This window comes from Tamandua tetradactyla, chromosome 17 (genome assembly GCF_023851605.1).
Source record: "Tamandua tetradactyla isolate mTamTet1 chromosome 17, mTamTet1.pri, whole genome shotgun sequence".
NCBI lineage: Eukaryota > Metazoa > Chordata > Mammalia > Pilosa > Myrmecophagidae > Tamandua > Tamandua tetradactyla.
The window spans coordinates 15,555,205-15,571,347 of record NC_135343.1 but is presented as its reverse complement, the minus strand read 5'-3'; the positions used below and the strand labels follow the sequence as shown (position 1 = coordinate 15,571,347).

At 33.5% G+C, this 16,143-nt stretch overlaps 1 protein-coding gene across 1 annotated transcript in view; it reads left to right on the top strand.

Moving 5' to 3' along the window:
• Positions 1-16,143, top strand: part of LRPPRC (leucine rich pentatricopeptide repeat containing) — a 127,444-nt gene that overhangs the window by 100,892 nt on the left and 10,409 nt on the right. The window contains exons 29-32 of the mRNA XM_077134115.1: positions 285-390; positions 4,919-5,045; positions 11,639-11,727; positions 15,333-15,537. Of these exons, the coding sequence (XP_076990230.1) occupies positions 285-390; positions 4,919-5,045; positions 11,639-11,727; positions 15,333-15,537 (527 nt within the window). The remainder of the gene's footprint in view (positions 1-284; positions 391-4,918; positions 5,046-11,638; positions 11,728-15,332; positions 15,538-16,143) is intronic.

The window sequence follows — 16,143 nt, the reverse complement described above, 5'->3', positions numbered from 1 at the left end:
GTTTCCTGGACACAACTCTTAAGCAAAATTATAGGTAGTCTTAGTTTCTCCACCACAGAAATAAGTTTCATAAGGGTAAGCCTCAAAATCCAGGGTTTGGCCTATTTTCTTGGGAGTCCCTAATATTTGTGAGCTTACTAGGGGTTTCCCAGATGGGACTGAGGTAACTTGTTTTTAACTGTAAGCATAACAAATTTTGTTTTCAGTATAACTTTAGTTCCTATCCAGTTTTATGCTAAAAAGATCACTGTGTCATTTGGTGTTTGAATAATTTTGTTTTTAAGATGTGGTATGAGGATGAAAATTCCCTGGATTCTTCATCGACCCCCCCGGTAGTAACTAATTTCCAGAAAGAACTGTCGGATGCCTGTGCATGGAAGAGAAAAAAAGGTGAACATGTATACTGGGGTTTTCTTTCAAATAGCAGTGTGAGATCTAAAATCCCAGCAAATTAGAAGTAGTATAGCATATAGATGGAACTTAAATTTTGCATAGTAATTTTTTTCATACTTTTAATTAAGACATTTTAGGACAGTTGGAGAAATTTAAAATTTTGACTGATAGGTAACATTAAGGAAATACTGTTATTTTTTATTAGATGTGAGAATGTTACAATATGTAGAAAACGTCCTTAAATTTTCAGATCGATAGTGAAGTACTAAGTGATGAAAAAAATGATTTCTATAATTTATTTTTAAGTATTTAAGCTGTAACAAAACAAAGATAAAGGTAATCTATCAAAATGTTAGTGATTATTAAATATAGGTTTTATGAGTGTCATACTATTCTTTGTACTTTTGAAGATTTTCATAATAAAAACTAAAGTACAGGTGCACAGGTGGTTCAGTGGTAGAATGCTCACTTTCCGTGCAGGAGACCCGGTTCAGTTCCCGGACCATGCACACACACACACACACACACACACACACACAAAATACTAAAGTGGTGAACATTTATAATTTGAAAATAGTATGATCATAATTTTTTTTTTTTTGCAAATACAACAACTTTCATTTGAAAGCAAAAAATGATTAGGAAATCAACCAAGTGTGTATTGGAGTGATGAAGCAATATCTCTCTGTGTTGGAGTCAGGAGACATGAACTGTGTTTCTTACTCTTCCGTTTCTCTAGTGGTAACCTTCCTGAAGTCATTCCTGGCTCTGTTTTGACCACTTTAAAATTTTTATGACTATCTTTAATCCTCTTATATGAGCTTCCCTGTTGGGTTCTAGATACTTTCATCTTGTACCCACCCCAAATTATATTTTACTCGTTTCCCTTATTTTTGTTTATTTCTCTCCATAGAATACTGATATTATCTTTAATTGCTGCAGTTTTTGTGTAGATTTCAACTATACTTTAGTTAAGCTATTAAATAAATAGATACAGTATTTTTTTTTTATAATAGTTTGACAGTTTGAAAATTAGAGTTGAATAGATCAGGTGAAAGGAATCAATTTAATAACCTATAGAACTTTTTTATTTCCTGTTTAACTGGAAATTTTGTTACACTCACCAAAGAAAAGTGTAGGAAGTAAGAATAAATTAAATTCTTATGTTTTCTCAATTACCCAAGTTTGCTATTTATTCTTTTGTGTTATTATTCTGTGTCCTTTCCTTTTGGTACATATTCATTATGTCTGTCCTTGAATCGTTCACCATATATCTGTTTTGGTGCCATTTCCGTCCTCTTTCGATCTAAGGATGCCTTGTTTAACCCCCTATTCATTGATCACAGGAGGCTTCTAAAGGAACTTCCAAAAAAGAGCACTATGATTATACTTTTGTTTGAAAAGTCATTTTTTCCTCAATGTCGAGTGCATCATTTCCAAAATGAGTTCATCAGATCCAAGTCCTTGAGATATTAATGGGTGCTGTATGTGAAATTAGTCAGGATCAGTTATTTGTTGAATGCTATTAACCCAGGAATAACTCATTTCTCAGATTTTATAATATATGTCATCTGCATCATGAATCTCCAGGAGGGGGCTATAGTATTTCCTAAAACATGTAAACATCACAAACCCTTTTTTCACTCCGAACAGATTATTATAAAACAGTTGCAGGGTAAGTCCAAATTCCTTTGCCTGATAGTCAGGGACAGTTCACTGCCCATTTCAAGTTTCAAACCAAATCCTTATGACAACTTTCATATCATATGATTAAAAAATATCTGACATCTGAGCTGTTTCATAGAATTTTATTCGTTGTCAAATTTTGCTAGAATGTTGTGACATTTCGTTTGAATCTTTTAAATTAAATTATTTAACTTTTCATTTTAGTGTTCCTGGATGGTAGGACAAAGGAATTAAGATGTTGAATAATTGGAGCACAGCGATAGGGACATATTCTATACAAAGAACTTCTATTATATAGTTCTTTAAAAAAAATTAAACATATCGCAGGTATTTTATTTGAAAATATTTTTTAAGTTTATTGAGTACATTTTAATTTAGTTAAAATAGCAATAATCTTTATATAATAATCCATATTTTGAAATATATAATTACTAATTTCCTGAGCACAAAGACAAAAGTTTTGTTTGTTTTTTTTGGCAAAGGTAGGCTCCAGGAATCAAACCCGGGTCTCCCACATGGCATATGAGAATTCTGCCACTGAGCCACCATTGCACCGCCCAAAAGCATAAAGTTCTTGATCAGATGAGTTTTGAGAGTTTGATAGATTGATTGGAAGTCATTTTCTTTCTTTTGATTATTGACCATCTTCTTGTTAAAACTAAATATAAAATTATCGTGGTCAATTTTACTTAAATGTTCTGCTAAAATTTTGATTTCATTACAATTACTGTAAGGTTAGTATGCAATTTTTTTTTTTGAAGATCTAGAACTCCTTCATATATTGCCTGTTTAAAATTGTCGTTTCTTATGTGTCTTAAAATATTTAACAAGCTAACTAAATATGATATTTATATTAAATGTGGAGATATACTCCTAAACTAAATTCTAATTACAATAAGCAATTTACATTAATCTAATTGGTTTCATCCTAGTAATTTTTTCTGAATTTTAAGTTACTTTTGTGTGTATCTAAGGATTCACATGCTTGGCAAAATATGAGTGCTTTGAAAATTAAATGATTACAATAGTACTTTATTGCATTTCTGATAACTCAGTCTATATAAAGAGGTATTGTGATTTTCGTGCCAGAAGCAAGCCTGTGGTAATTTGGAGATTACAGACTTTAAAAAAAAAAACACTAATGAAGCAGTGAAGACAACCACTCAAATTTGATGTGGAGACCACAGTTTTTTAAAACTGCTTGTAAGATTGTCTAGGTTTATTTTTTTAATCTTAAATTCTTATTACACCTGTTTACCCTTATTCAACAAGTTAGTGAATAGTTGCATATGGTTATTAGTAAATAAGATAATAATTGCTTTATATGTTAACTTTTTAGCCCCTTCAAAAGAAAATCCACACTTTATGTGCTGAATAAGATTCCTTTGCAGTCATGTTATTGCAATATTAATTGACATATAAAATATTTTATTTAGCAATGATATTCCAAAACTTTTAACAAGTAAATAAAACTTTGTCTTTAATTTGTAATTGATACTGATATACAGATGGAGATATGACTTTAAATTTTCTCCCATACAGAGAAGTAAAATACACAGAATAGACTAGGTATAAGATGGAGTAATCTGTAAATAATAGTGGAATTCTTTCTGGCTTATTTGCTGGTTTTAATTCTTTCTTATCAATTCGCTTTCTGCTAGTGTCCTGGAACATAGAGTTATTTGCAAACTTGAAGTTCTGATGTAAGGCATGGTAATTTGATGACTGAAAGGGGTTTCTTTGGAAAGCTCATCTAATTTGATTAACTTATGCCACACACAAGTCACTTTTATGTGTCCTTGATTAAAATGCAAGTTAAATATGTCATACCTTCCCTCTCTTTTTGCCCCCCTGAATTTAACTTGAAGGAGTAACTGAGTTTTTGAGATCACTTCTTCATTCCATCGAAGGGCTAATGTAAATCCATGTTCCCTAACTTATAAATACAAGCATAACAATTTATCCTTGTTCAGAAACCTAAATTAGCTCAGAATGTTCTTCTGTACAATAATGTCATGTTCATTCCGAGTTGTGTGTTATTATTTTGTTACATTGAGCCTTATATCCATAGAAGGATGTTCATGATAGTTCAGTTATACCCCATTTTTCTTGTGATGTGTTTATACACACAAGAGAGTAGATTGTCGTTTCATCTGGATGTTTATAGCCAGGCAATTTTATTTCAGAAAAGTAAGTGACTGAAAAGTGTAGTTACTTCTCTTTTAGTAACATCTTTTCATTCACTGACAGTTATTGTGAACAAGTGAAATAAAACTGTTAATCAGTCAAACAAATGTTGCTTAGTTTACTTGTTAGATATCTGTATATTTGAAAATTGTATGTTTTTGTATAAGTCCTTTCGTAGCCAAATAATTTGATCTCCTAATTTTAGAATTATAGGCTATATTCACTTTAAAGCTACTGTGCTGAAATGTTAACCATTGTAACCACCCACTTATGAAGATTGCTTTAAAATGAGTCTTTTGCTCCTCTCAATCTAAATTATACCTCTGGCTTATTTGGACTTTAAAACACATTTTGCAATTTATTTTGAACTGGTATCATCTTTTGACAAACAAATCATAAAAATAATTTGTCAACCTTAGAAAACTAGAGTGAAGAATAATTTTAAAAGGAGATCGTTTTAAGGTACCATCTGTTTGCGTTAGGTAGAAGAGTAAGGACATCTGCTTATTCGGTCCATGTGTTTGTCTCTTTAAAGTTGGATGGCTATTAAAAGAAGCTGAAATATGTGGATTTGGGGATTTGTTTTGGGGTTTCTTCCCCATCATTTCTATCATTTCAGAATAACATCTCATTTTTTTTCTTTTTCTTATAGATGCGTATAATATTTTCCTGAAAGCAGAAAGTCAAAAGATTGTGTTTAACAGTGAAACTTATTGCAGTCTTATAAAGTTACTATTGCAAAAGGATAGTTTTGCAGAAGCAATGCAAGTGAAATCTGCGTGAGTATCCTATCAGTAGTCCATTTAAAATGAGGCCTCTCACTTTAAAAAATATTAGCTACCTTTAGGATTTTTCTAACCATGTGTTATTATAGTGGCAATTGCTTGATTATCCTCACCTACTCATAAAAATCATGTGATGAAATGATTAACCAATTTTATGGGTTTTTTAACGTATAGAAAATAGAACTTTTACTAATCCTATATAGTATAGTACATTTTATTTACTTTATATACCTTAAACCATTCTTTTAAGATGTCCATATACAAAAAAAGTAACTTTTCATCTTACTTTGTTTCTTGAACCTTCTGTGCTGGGAAGAGCATGATGTAATAAAGACCTTGAGGTCTTTGACCTTGGACTAGGGTTTGAGTCTTAAATTAGCTCTGTGACTTTGGGAAAATTACTTCCCATTCTTAAGCCTCAATTTTCCTCTATATGATATGTAGATATTATTACTTAAATTAAAAGTTCCTTCTAGGTACTGAAAGAGGTAGAGTGAAAGGGAAAACTTAGATACACATTTGGATGTCTTTTCTCTCTTCTGTTATATTTTTTTGTTGATTTTGATACCAATCAAAAGCAGTGGATTCTCTGCCTGATGTGCTCAAATAACCAATTCCTGAGACAGAGGTTTCAAAGAGAGAAAGAGTTTATTGTTAGGTGCAAAGCAAGAGATCAGATAACCTGTCAACCTAAAAAAATCTCTTTCCCTAAATTCCTGTAACTTTGGTAGTTGTATGTATTAAAAGACAGGCAGATTTTAGGATAATGAGGACAATAGTTTGAGATGATGAAAATGACCTCATTATTGAACATGTGCAGATTGCTTACATGAAACTTGTATAAATTTAGGGAGGCCTAAATAGGATGATGAGAGGTCACTTACAGGTTAAAGTTGAAGCTACTGTGCATGTTAGTGGGCCAATTTTGGTTAGGTCCAGATCTACCAAGATAGCTTTGAAATTGGGGTCAGTTAGTTCTGGGCTGACTCATGGCCATTCATTAATAAACACTAGAGACTGTCTTTAGTGATCATAAGACTCTAAATTTGAAAAACAGGATAAAGGGGTTGAGGGTCAGTCACAAGATTTTTATCATCACAAGATAAAGGATATATAGTTATATAAACATTATCAGAGATCAAGGCGACTGGATTACAGTTTAGCAATTTTGGAATTTCTCTCTGACTACATTAATATGCCAGAAAAAAAAAGAAGTAGTCTATATATTGATTCAGTAATCATAATTTGTTAAATCCTAACTTCTCAGTTACAGTTTTTGGTTTTGTTTTGTTTTGTTTTTGTTTTGTCTGTCTGGTGGTGTTGATGGTGATGATTTTGCCTTTCTGGCTAATTCCTTAGATTAAAGTATTTTGCTAATCAGAACAAGAATAAAGGTTTGTTAACTCGTGTCCAGTTTCCCTTACTCTGTTGTCTTATTCCCCAGGAGTTACTTTGATAACTTGAGTTGTGAATCAGAAAGGGGTCAAAGGAGTAGATTAAGGTCACCTGCCTTGGAGCATAGACACTGTAGCATAGACATTGACTATCGATGAATCAGTGGCTTTATTTTCCATGGGAAAAAGTCAGCCTTTTCCTAGTATAATGTAAACTCTGAAATAATCTCTCCTGGCTGATTTTTGGCCTTCAACATTTTTTAAGCCATAGCACTTTGGAATAGTAAAATCCTGAATAGAACATTGGTGCTTACTATTCTTGTAAGTCACTGGGAAGCCTGCTTTTACACTAAAGTTATGCATCATAGGGTTATATTTACTACTTATGTTTCGAAAGATGTGTTGACTATGACTATACTTGCCTGTATGGCTCTATATTTGGTCTTGAATCATCATTTGTTTGTCTTGATGCTGGATAGTTACACTAAGACATTTAAGTTTAGGTTTTAATATGTTGTGTTTTGTGTTTACCCAGTTGCTAATTAAATTAAGCATCTCTAGAATATGATATTCAGTATACTCTCGATAAGGATTTGGAAAATTTACAACAAACAGCAGGAATCCTGCTATTTGCAATCACTGAGGTCAGGAGTGTGAATTTTTTTCTTAGATTACTTTTCTTAAAAAATTATGATCTAAACTCTCTATCTCAACACTACTCATAATAGTCAAAGGTGTTCTGAGGACATAGTGATTTGGGAGGAAGGGGAAGAGAAAAGGAGCATTTTCTGTTGAGAATTGGATTTGATTAAGTGAGGGGGTAAAAGCAAAGAGAGAGCACACGCAGACTTTTTTAAATTAATTTTTAAAAATACCACAAAACACCAAACAAACACAAACATTCGTAATTTTTTATCATTCCATTCTACATATATAATCGGTAATTCACAATATCATCACATAGTTGCATATTCATCATCATGATCATTTCTTTTTTTTCACATGGGCAGGCACCAGGAATCGAACCCGGGTCCTCTGGCATGGCAGGCAAGCATTCTCGCCTGCTGAGCCACTGTGGCCCGCCCCATCATGATCATTTCTTGAAACATTTGCATCTATTCAGAAAAAGAAATAAAAAGAAAACAAAAAAAAAATTCATACATACCATACCCCCCCACCCTTCCCCCTCGCCCATCACTGGCATTTCACTCTAAATTTATTTTAACATTACACAGAGAGATTTTTAATTCTGTGGTTGGTCACAAAGACATCTAAGTAGTTCTCAGAATTACAGATTATAGTTTTTTCATTTTAATTAGGCTCATACTATGATAGCGATTAAAGATTCCCTGCAGCCTATCCCAAAGGTTCTGGTTCATTTGATTTGCTGTAGAGCCAGGAATCTGCATTTTAATAAACACCCAGGTGATTCAAGAATTACATCTCAAACATTTTGATCATATGCCATTAAGTGAACTGTATTAGTGTATCAACATGTAAGTGTATTATAAAACATGCTAAAAAGATAGGAACTTTTCATAGAATGAGATTTTAAAACAGTAGCAGTTTAAATGTTTCCTTGCCTCACCCGTGTGTTCATAGAGTGTGCATACATCTCTTGAAGACCACTTATCTAGTAGTGTTTTTCAAACTGCAGTTAACAGTCAATTATTTCAAACTGCAGTTGCAATCAGTTACTGAGTGATGGAATCTATTTAGTGGTTCAGGGCCAGCTTTTTTTTTTTTTTTTTTTAAGGTGAATAGTATAGAACATTTCAGAGCATCTCATGTAGTAAAGATATTATTTTGTGAAACTTGATTTCTTTTGTAGAAATCTTTGTCCCAGGATGTACTATAAAACATCATTTCATACTATAATCTCATAGTAGATCTTGATCAAAAAAGTATAAGCACAGACCTGCCCTTTACCCTTAGGTCTGCAATTGTAACGTCTAAGTTTTCCACCATTCCTAATTTCTCTCCTTCTAGATCTTCACGAAGCCTTTCTGTACTCTTAAGAACACTTTGATCTTAGCCACATTATCCCACCAGGATTATTCTGCAGCTGCTTTCCCATGTAGCTGGATGGGCCTAAGAGAAATCCCACATCTGAGGCCTTAGAATAGCCGATGGCATCGATCTGGGGATTGCATGCATGACTTTTCCCTTCAATCGATAAAGTGTTATCTCTAGGTAGAATGATGTCTTGAATTAAATCTACATTGGGTTACTTGTAAAAATAACTCTCAGCTTTTCCAACTAATTAACTCTGTTACTAGAGGAAAATCATATAACTTCTCTGGATTCATTTCTAGTCCATTGCCAACAATAGACTTGGTCATCTCTTTCTGTTCTAGTTCTCTATCAGGTGATCAGAGTAAAAAATAACTTGCTTTTATAATGTGATGTGACCAGATGAGCCGCTGTAGCAAGTGACAGTACCCACTAATACTATGCCCTACTATTGTTTGGGCACTGTTACTCTCAGTCAATAACTAGCCATCTGTTGTTATAATTACATACTGTTACTTGTTCAGTCTTAAGAGCAGTGGCTTTTCTTATGAACTAAAAAATGCAGTCTTTCTCTTTATTGTCCTTTGCTGTCCCTTATATGTTGCAGATTCACTTGTCTTCCAGTATCGCTTTCTTTAATTTTTTAAGGTCATTTAGCCTTACCAACAAGTAATGGCATCTCAAAATTAAAAAATTTTTTTAAAAATTTAAAGAAAACCAACTTTCTTACGTTTTAAGTTAGAATTACATCTCCTCAGGTTTCACAGTAAAAGTTTACCTATAGTGAGTTCTTTCAAAGGAGGGGAACTGCTTATTCAAAGAGCAGTAAAGGATATAAATTACTCTTTCAAATTTAGTATAACACTAGACTGTTTTTAGGGAATTTGAGAATCATGTAACAGCGACTCTACTTTAGCTTTTGAGAGTAGCACTTCATTTTCTCTTGTACAAGTTCCTATTTCATTTTCTCTGTCTAGGAAATAATACTAAATCATTGATGGTTTTACTGGATTGGCCAGTTTTCGTTATCCAAAGTAACATACAAGATAATCACAGACTAATGCCTTGTGGATTTTTTTATATAAACACAATCTGTAGACCAGTCACTGCTCAGAAATCACTAATGTGAAAGTTCTCCTGTAATACCATCTTCTTTGGTTAAGATGGATTAATTTTTGCAATTGACTATAAGTTAAAAGATTACTCTTTAACCCTTGTACGTGCTTTTTTTTGGCAGTTCTAGAAATGAAAAAATGTCCAGAATTCTGTACTAGTCACGTGATTGTATGAATTTAAATTAATTGGAATTAAATATAATTAAGACTTCCTTTCCTTTGTCATAGTAACTAAATACTATATGTGACTGACTAGTGGCTACCCTATAGGACAGCATTGATAGAGACTATTCCCATCGTTGAAGGAAGTTCAGCTTGTTACCACTGGGCTAGAGTTTTTCAAATGGAAAAATGAAAACTATGGGTCAGAAATAAATTTCTTTTGATTGTAAGATATGTACACCTGGATGATTCTAATACAGAGGTTTCTAGCAGTAACTTTTAGTGGGTTTTTTGAATTATGATTGGTCTGTGTATACATATGTAATTGTGAATTGTACGTTCAAAATTGTACGTTCAAAATTACACATTTTGAATTGTGGTTGGTCTGTTTATACATATGTAAGATATATATGTTAAGTATATCTAAGATCTTGGGAGAATTTTTTTCCCATCGGTTTATCTCCACTTGTGTAATTTAATGACTAGGCAGCTTCTTGAGATATGAAGAGCTATTTAAAAAGAAGTTATTGTTTCTTATGTCTCAAAGGTATGTAGTTCACACTTGATATCAGTTAAAGTTTTGTTACCTAATGGTTTTAATGAATTGTAGGTAATATTTTAAAGTAAATATAGTATAATACGTGTAATGATATTGGATGAAAAGTGAGCATTTAATACTGTCTTATGTTTGTTTAATCAGGCTAAAGATTGAGAAAGTAAATCCTTTATTTTCTGCAATTTATAGTCCAATGCATGAGTTGTTGACTTAAGAGCTTTGACAGATGGGACAAAGGAAAAAAGTCAAACTGAGCAATGGGTGCTTTGTCAGGATTAAGAGGATTGGGTGAGGGATAAGAAAAATCCTGCACCCAGGGCCTGCAGGGGTACCTTAGAGGCTGAAAGTGACTTGAGAGGATGGGCACATCGTGGTGTCTTTAGAGGATTTTCTTGGGATTGATAAAAGTAATTTAGCAGTGACCCTGCTTTTCTCCCATTCTGCTCAGCTCATATGTTCATATTGGCAGGCCCTGTGCTTGTTTGCAGCAAGATCATTGCTGAGCTTGGTAAGACAAATGGCAATTGCTTCTGCTCCTTTTGACCTGTGAAGATTTCCTAATCGGGAAATGAACCCCGGGGGCATTGAGGGTGCTAAAATTTCATCATAAGAGTTGTGTGAACAGTGTCTTGAACAGAAATCTTCTCTGTCTAGGTTTTTTGTTTTAAATCTTAGTAGGTTTTAATGATAAGTATAAAATGATTCTTTTCTCTTGGGTTTTGAAAAGTTGGGAGTTTTGTTTCAAATATAAGGCTAGGACAAATTTTGTGAAATTTTTTATTTTAATGTAGCAGTGGTTTTAGATCTGCAGTGCATTTAGCTTTTAAAACTGTATGCATCTAGGTGGCAGAAATTTGAAAATTAATCAACCAAATGATATGGTGTTAGTTCATAATATGCTTTAGTTTATATTTAAAATATACAGTGTTGAAAATAAATGTTCATTTTCGGTGCTGAAAGGTTTTACATTTTATAATTATGGTGAACATAGAAAAAAGAGGGAAAAGTATCCAGCTTAGGATACAGCAGAACAATGCAGGGCATGCAGTTATTTTAGTCATCTAATATGTCAGCATTCAAGAGTCTGAACCGATTGTTTAAAAAAATCTTGTACTTTGTTTCTTTTGTTGCTCATTTCCAACTTTGTCATCTGTCAGAATGCAAAAAAAAATTATCCTTCTATAACCATTGACAGGATAACACAAAAGCTGTCTCCAGGTCGATATTTTACAGCAATATTTTTAACATACGAAAAGTAGTTTTTATAATTTCACCTTGGTGCTCAACCATTTATTATCGTATCAGAAGCATGTCAGTAATTCCTTTCTAAATGTCTGCTTCTTTTAGCGCTGAGATCCACATCAAGGGCTTCACACTGAACGATGCTGCCAACAGCCTCCTCTTCGCAGCGCAAGTTAGGCGGGATTATTTGAAAGGTATGTCACAATGCTTGACCTTTACGTCACATTAATGCCTCTGCAGATTTTTCTTGTAACGCCCTTCGAATACTTGGATAAAGGAGTCCATTTAGCAAATTACCTGCTTATCAAGAGCCTTTTGTGGTAGCTGAGAGACGTAAATTACTGTACATGCATTTATAATACAGCTTGAATATGAATGTACTTGTCATTTGACCACTTAGTCCAGTTTCCATTCCATTTAACACAAGATGGGTTTTCTTAAGATGAATCACAGCTCTTCAGACATGCAAAATTTGTGTTCCAGAACGAGAGAAAGTACAGGCTTTCAAGTGCGTTAAAATTCACAGCACAAGTCATTTTGCTTTGGAAATTAACATACTTTAGAGCATCTGAAACAATTCCCAGCAGTTGTTTCTTGCATATTGTGTTGGTTGTGTATACGATAGCAAATGAGTTAAATTGAGTGTTAAATTTATGGGATTGTGCACGAAATGATTATAATATTGATTTTTAAAACTTAATCTAATACTTTTTTAATAGTTCATAATACCAACAGCGATAAAATACAGTGTTTGTTTAAAGTCTAAAGTTTTTAAATTAATGTTAAAAGGATAACACCAGGAAGATGTGGGAATGACTTTTGGGGAGGATTGAGGCGGGGCCTTTTGTTTGGGAGAGGCTGTTATGGGTTTGCAGCAGGAGAGATTTGAATCTGGAGGACTTATGAATGAGTTCCCAAGGGGGGAAATGATAAATCTCTTCAATTTAAGGAAGCATCTTGTCACGTGAAGTTTTACATTTGAATTTTAGTCAATACAGTAGCGCCACAGTATGCCAATACAGCGAAACCTACTTAGGATATTTCTAAGGGAGGCTGAAAAAGCTCTGTAAGTGTTAAATACGTTATCTTGTTTTTTTCTTCAGTCTGAAATAATGGTGTCGTTCCTCACTGGCATGCCTGCAAGATAATTTCACATCCCTAAGAAAAGTTGCTGTCTAACTGTGCAATTTTAGTATTGCCTGTACTATCTAGGTACACTGGTCTTTGGCCATCTAATTTGATTAGGGTTGAATGTGTAGGTAGTGATTTGTCCCTGCAGAATTTCTACCTCAACATTCCAGAGGAATGGGCCAGCCCATCTAGACAGTCTTTATGGAAAGCCTTTAGTTATAATTGCACGGTGTAGGATTTGTTATTAAGACTTTAGAAGCATTCATTTTCCAGGAGTAAGGAAGACTTTTGTCAAAAATTGATAAATAGTTTAAAAACACTGAAAAATTAAATGTGTTCCCCCTCATATAAATAAGACAAGAACAAAACTTTATTTATTTTTAGTTACAAGGGGTTGGTTTTTGAACTGAATCTGAACTAAGTTTTTTTAGCTTGACTTCTACTCTTTATTTGTATGTTAGCTGCCCTGTGAAAATGACAAAAAAAGAACATGTTATCCTCAGGAGCTATTTCGCTCAACTGGAGGTTCTCTGAGAGTAGGAGCCATGAACCCACTGCTCCCTCACTACATCTCTAACCTGCTCTCCCGTCCTTTGTCTTGCCACAGAATTAATCATATCCTTAAAGTGATCATTGAGAAGGATGGGAATGGTGTTTGCCCAGTTTCCCAGAACCTTATTTTACTCCATGGCTGAACAGAGCTCCTGATTTTTAAAATCGCCTTCTGTTCTTCTGCTGTTCTCACTTTCAGGTTTCTTTTTCTCAGTCTCATCTAAAGCAGGAATTAAAAATAAAACTAAAGAAATATTAATATAATTTTATACACTAATACTGTTCTAGAATATTAAAAGCTGTTACATGGTACTTTTGCAATATTAATAAGATCACTAGTGAGTAATTGAGTAAATACCGGAATTAGAGTGACAATGGGAAAAGGACTGGAGGGAAGCAGAACATGGATGGGTACCAATTTTGGTGTTCCTTAAGTCATAAATTGTACAGAAGACAGATCCTCCATGAGATGAAAATATGGTTTAAATCACTATGTCCCATCCTCCCTTTAGATAGACTTAAGATGAAGTGTTCCTTTTGCCACTACCCTCTCACATATACCTATATGCATACATGCGAGCTCAGACAAAAGTAGTTAGACTCAGCAATATGATCTTGGGTAAATTATTTAAATTTTCTGTGATTCCTTTCTCTCATCATAAAATTGGAACTTAACTCAGAAAGATAGTTGTGAGTATAGGTGTTTAGTACTAAGCTCGACATGTTGTAAATATTCAGTAAATGTCAGTTATATCTGACATATCACCATCATTATCTTCATTTTATTTTTTTTGATCAGTGGAGAGAAGATCCTCCCTTACTAACCTAGCTTGGTTAGTAAGAATATTCAAAAGTTGATTATCTGTGTATGCACCAGTTAAAGTGAGCTTATCTTCTGTAAACTCTATCATTAAAATAGTAATGTTTCATTGTTTCCTGTATATTTATGTGTATTTATAAAATTTTACTGAACGTACTTCTTAAACTACCTATTGTCCCTTCTCTCCATTTGAGAATCACTAGTTTAGATTGTTTATAGATTTGGAATAATTATGATTCAAGTGTTTATTCAGTAATGAGCACTGAGTTCATTATGTCTTTTACTGCATTGTTTTTAACAGACTGTTTAATTGTTACCCTTTTCCCATACTTCCATGAAAAATATGTTACAGTCTTAGTTTTGTCTAAATTACTTTGCTTTAATTGCTGGAAAGCCATAAAGTTTTCTTTGATAATGGTAGTGGTGGTGTTTGTGATAAGTATTACATTCTCCACCCCCAATTTCTGATTTGCCACACTTGCACACGAGTCAGTAATCAGAAAGTGTTTCATAGTTACCCATAATCAAGTACTAATTCTAACCACGGTACTTCAAAGAAAAAAAAACAAAGAGACAAACAAAACTCCTATGGTGGCTATTTCTTTGGGAATCAGATGTGCTTGCTCTCTCTCTCTCTCTCTCTCTCTAAATATATATATTATATTTATATATATATTTTTATATATGTATGTTTTTTTGTTTGTTTTTTTGTAAAATGAATGCAAGAAAATGTACACAAGGTATTTTGTTGTGTAAAATAAATTCACTAGTGTGAAAGCTGCATGTTCCAGTTTGGCTACTCCTGTATGGTTGATCCTGTTTGGGCTAGAGAATTGTTTTCAAGAATAGTCTTTGGGATTTTAAAAGTTTTGGAAAATCATGTTATCTTGAGTGTAATGAAATCTGGATAAATTTGGACGTGGGTAGAATTCTTATTCCTTTTATTCTTCCTTATTTATAGTTCACTTAGTTTTCCAGCTTTCTTGAAATTGGTCACTAGATGTTAACCCTGAATGGAACCCACATTCTATCTACCACACATTTATATTTTCCCTGTGACTTAAAAAGAAATTTCTTGTGTCTCTGGTATCTTATAAATAGTCAAATAAATCCCTGTTTGTTTGTTTAAGATTTCTCATTAAGTATTAAATGTTTTTGGTAATCCAAAATAAAATATTTATAGCCTTTTATGTGTAGGCATTTGGGTATTCAGATTTAAAAGCTAGGTTTTCAAAATGCATTAAAGTTAGTACAGGTCCTATAAGAAAAACTCTGTCCCCTGCTCTTCTATTTTAGAAGCTCTAACAACGCTAAAAACAACCTTGGATATGGAGCAGATACCTTCTAAGACAGGAGTAACCCGCCTGATTCAGGCGTTAGCCTTGAAGGGTGATGTAGAAAGCATACAGATGATTCAGAAGATGGTAAACGGACTTGAAGATTCCATTGGACTCTCAAAAATGGTTTTCATCAATAACACTGCTTTGGCACAAATAAAAAAGTGAGCATTTTCAAGTTCTCTTTTCCTCCACTGGATATTGGAAGGAGCATTAGCTCACATACCACTTTTTAAAACTTTTTTAGTCTATAAGGAAATATTGGTGCCTGTTGCTGCTTATTCTATAATAGAAAATAATTAAGTTGCAAAATTTGTTTTTGCTTTACATTTAACCTTAGAATAAATGTCATTTACCAGATTCATAAAACTTGGTTTTCATGATTGCTAACTTTTCTCATTCATGAATGCCAGATTCATAAAACTTGGTTTTCACAATTGCTAACTTTTCTCATTCATGAATGCCTCAATTATATTTGCCGAGTTGTTGAAACACATTGTTACAATAGTGAAAAGTGAGCTCATTCGTTGTCTGCAATACTTGAGATTGTCCTTCAATTAGAATAGTGGGGAACCGAGCACCCAGCAAACTTGTTAAAATTATGCACATCCGTATTCCCCGTCCTTCTACCCCTCCACATCTTCAGCCACGTGCCACAAAGAGGATTGGTCTTGGGGGTGATTCTCTTACCACCACCTCTAGATTTCTCTCTGACACCCACCACCAAGTTTTGTAAGGACTTGATTTTTATTAATGCTCACTAACAAAGT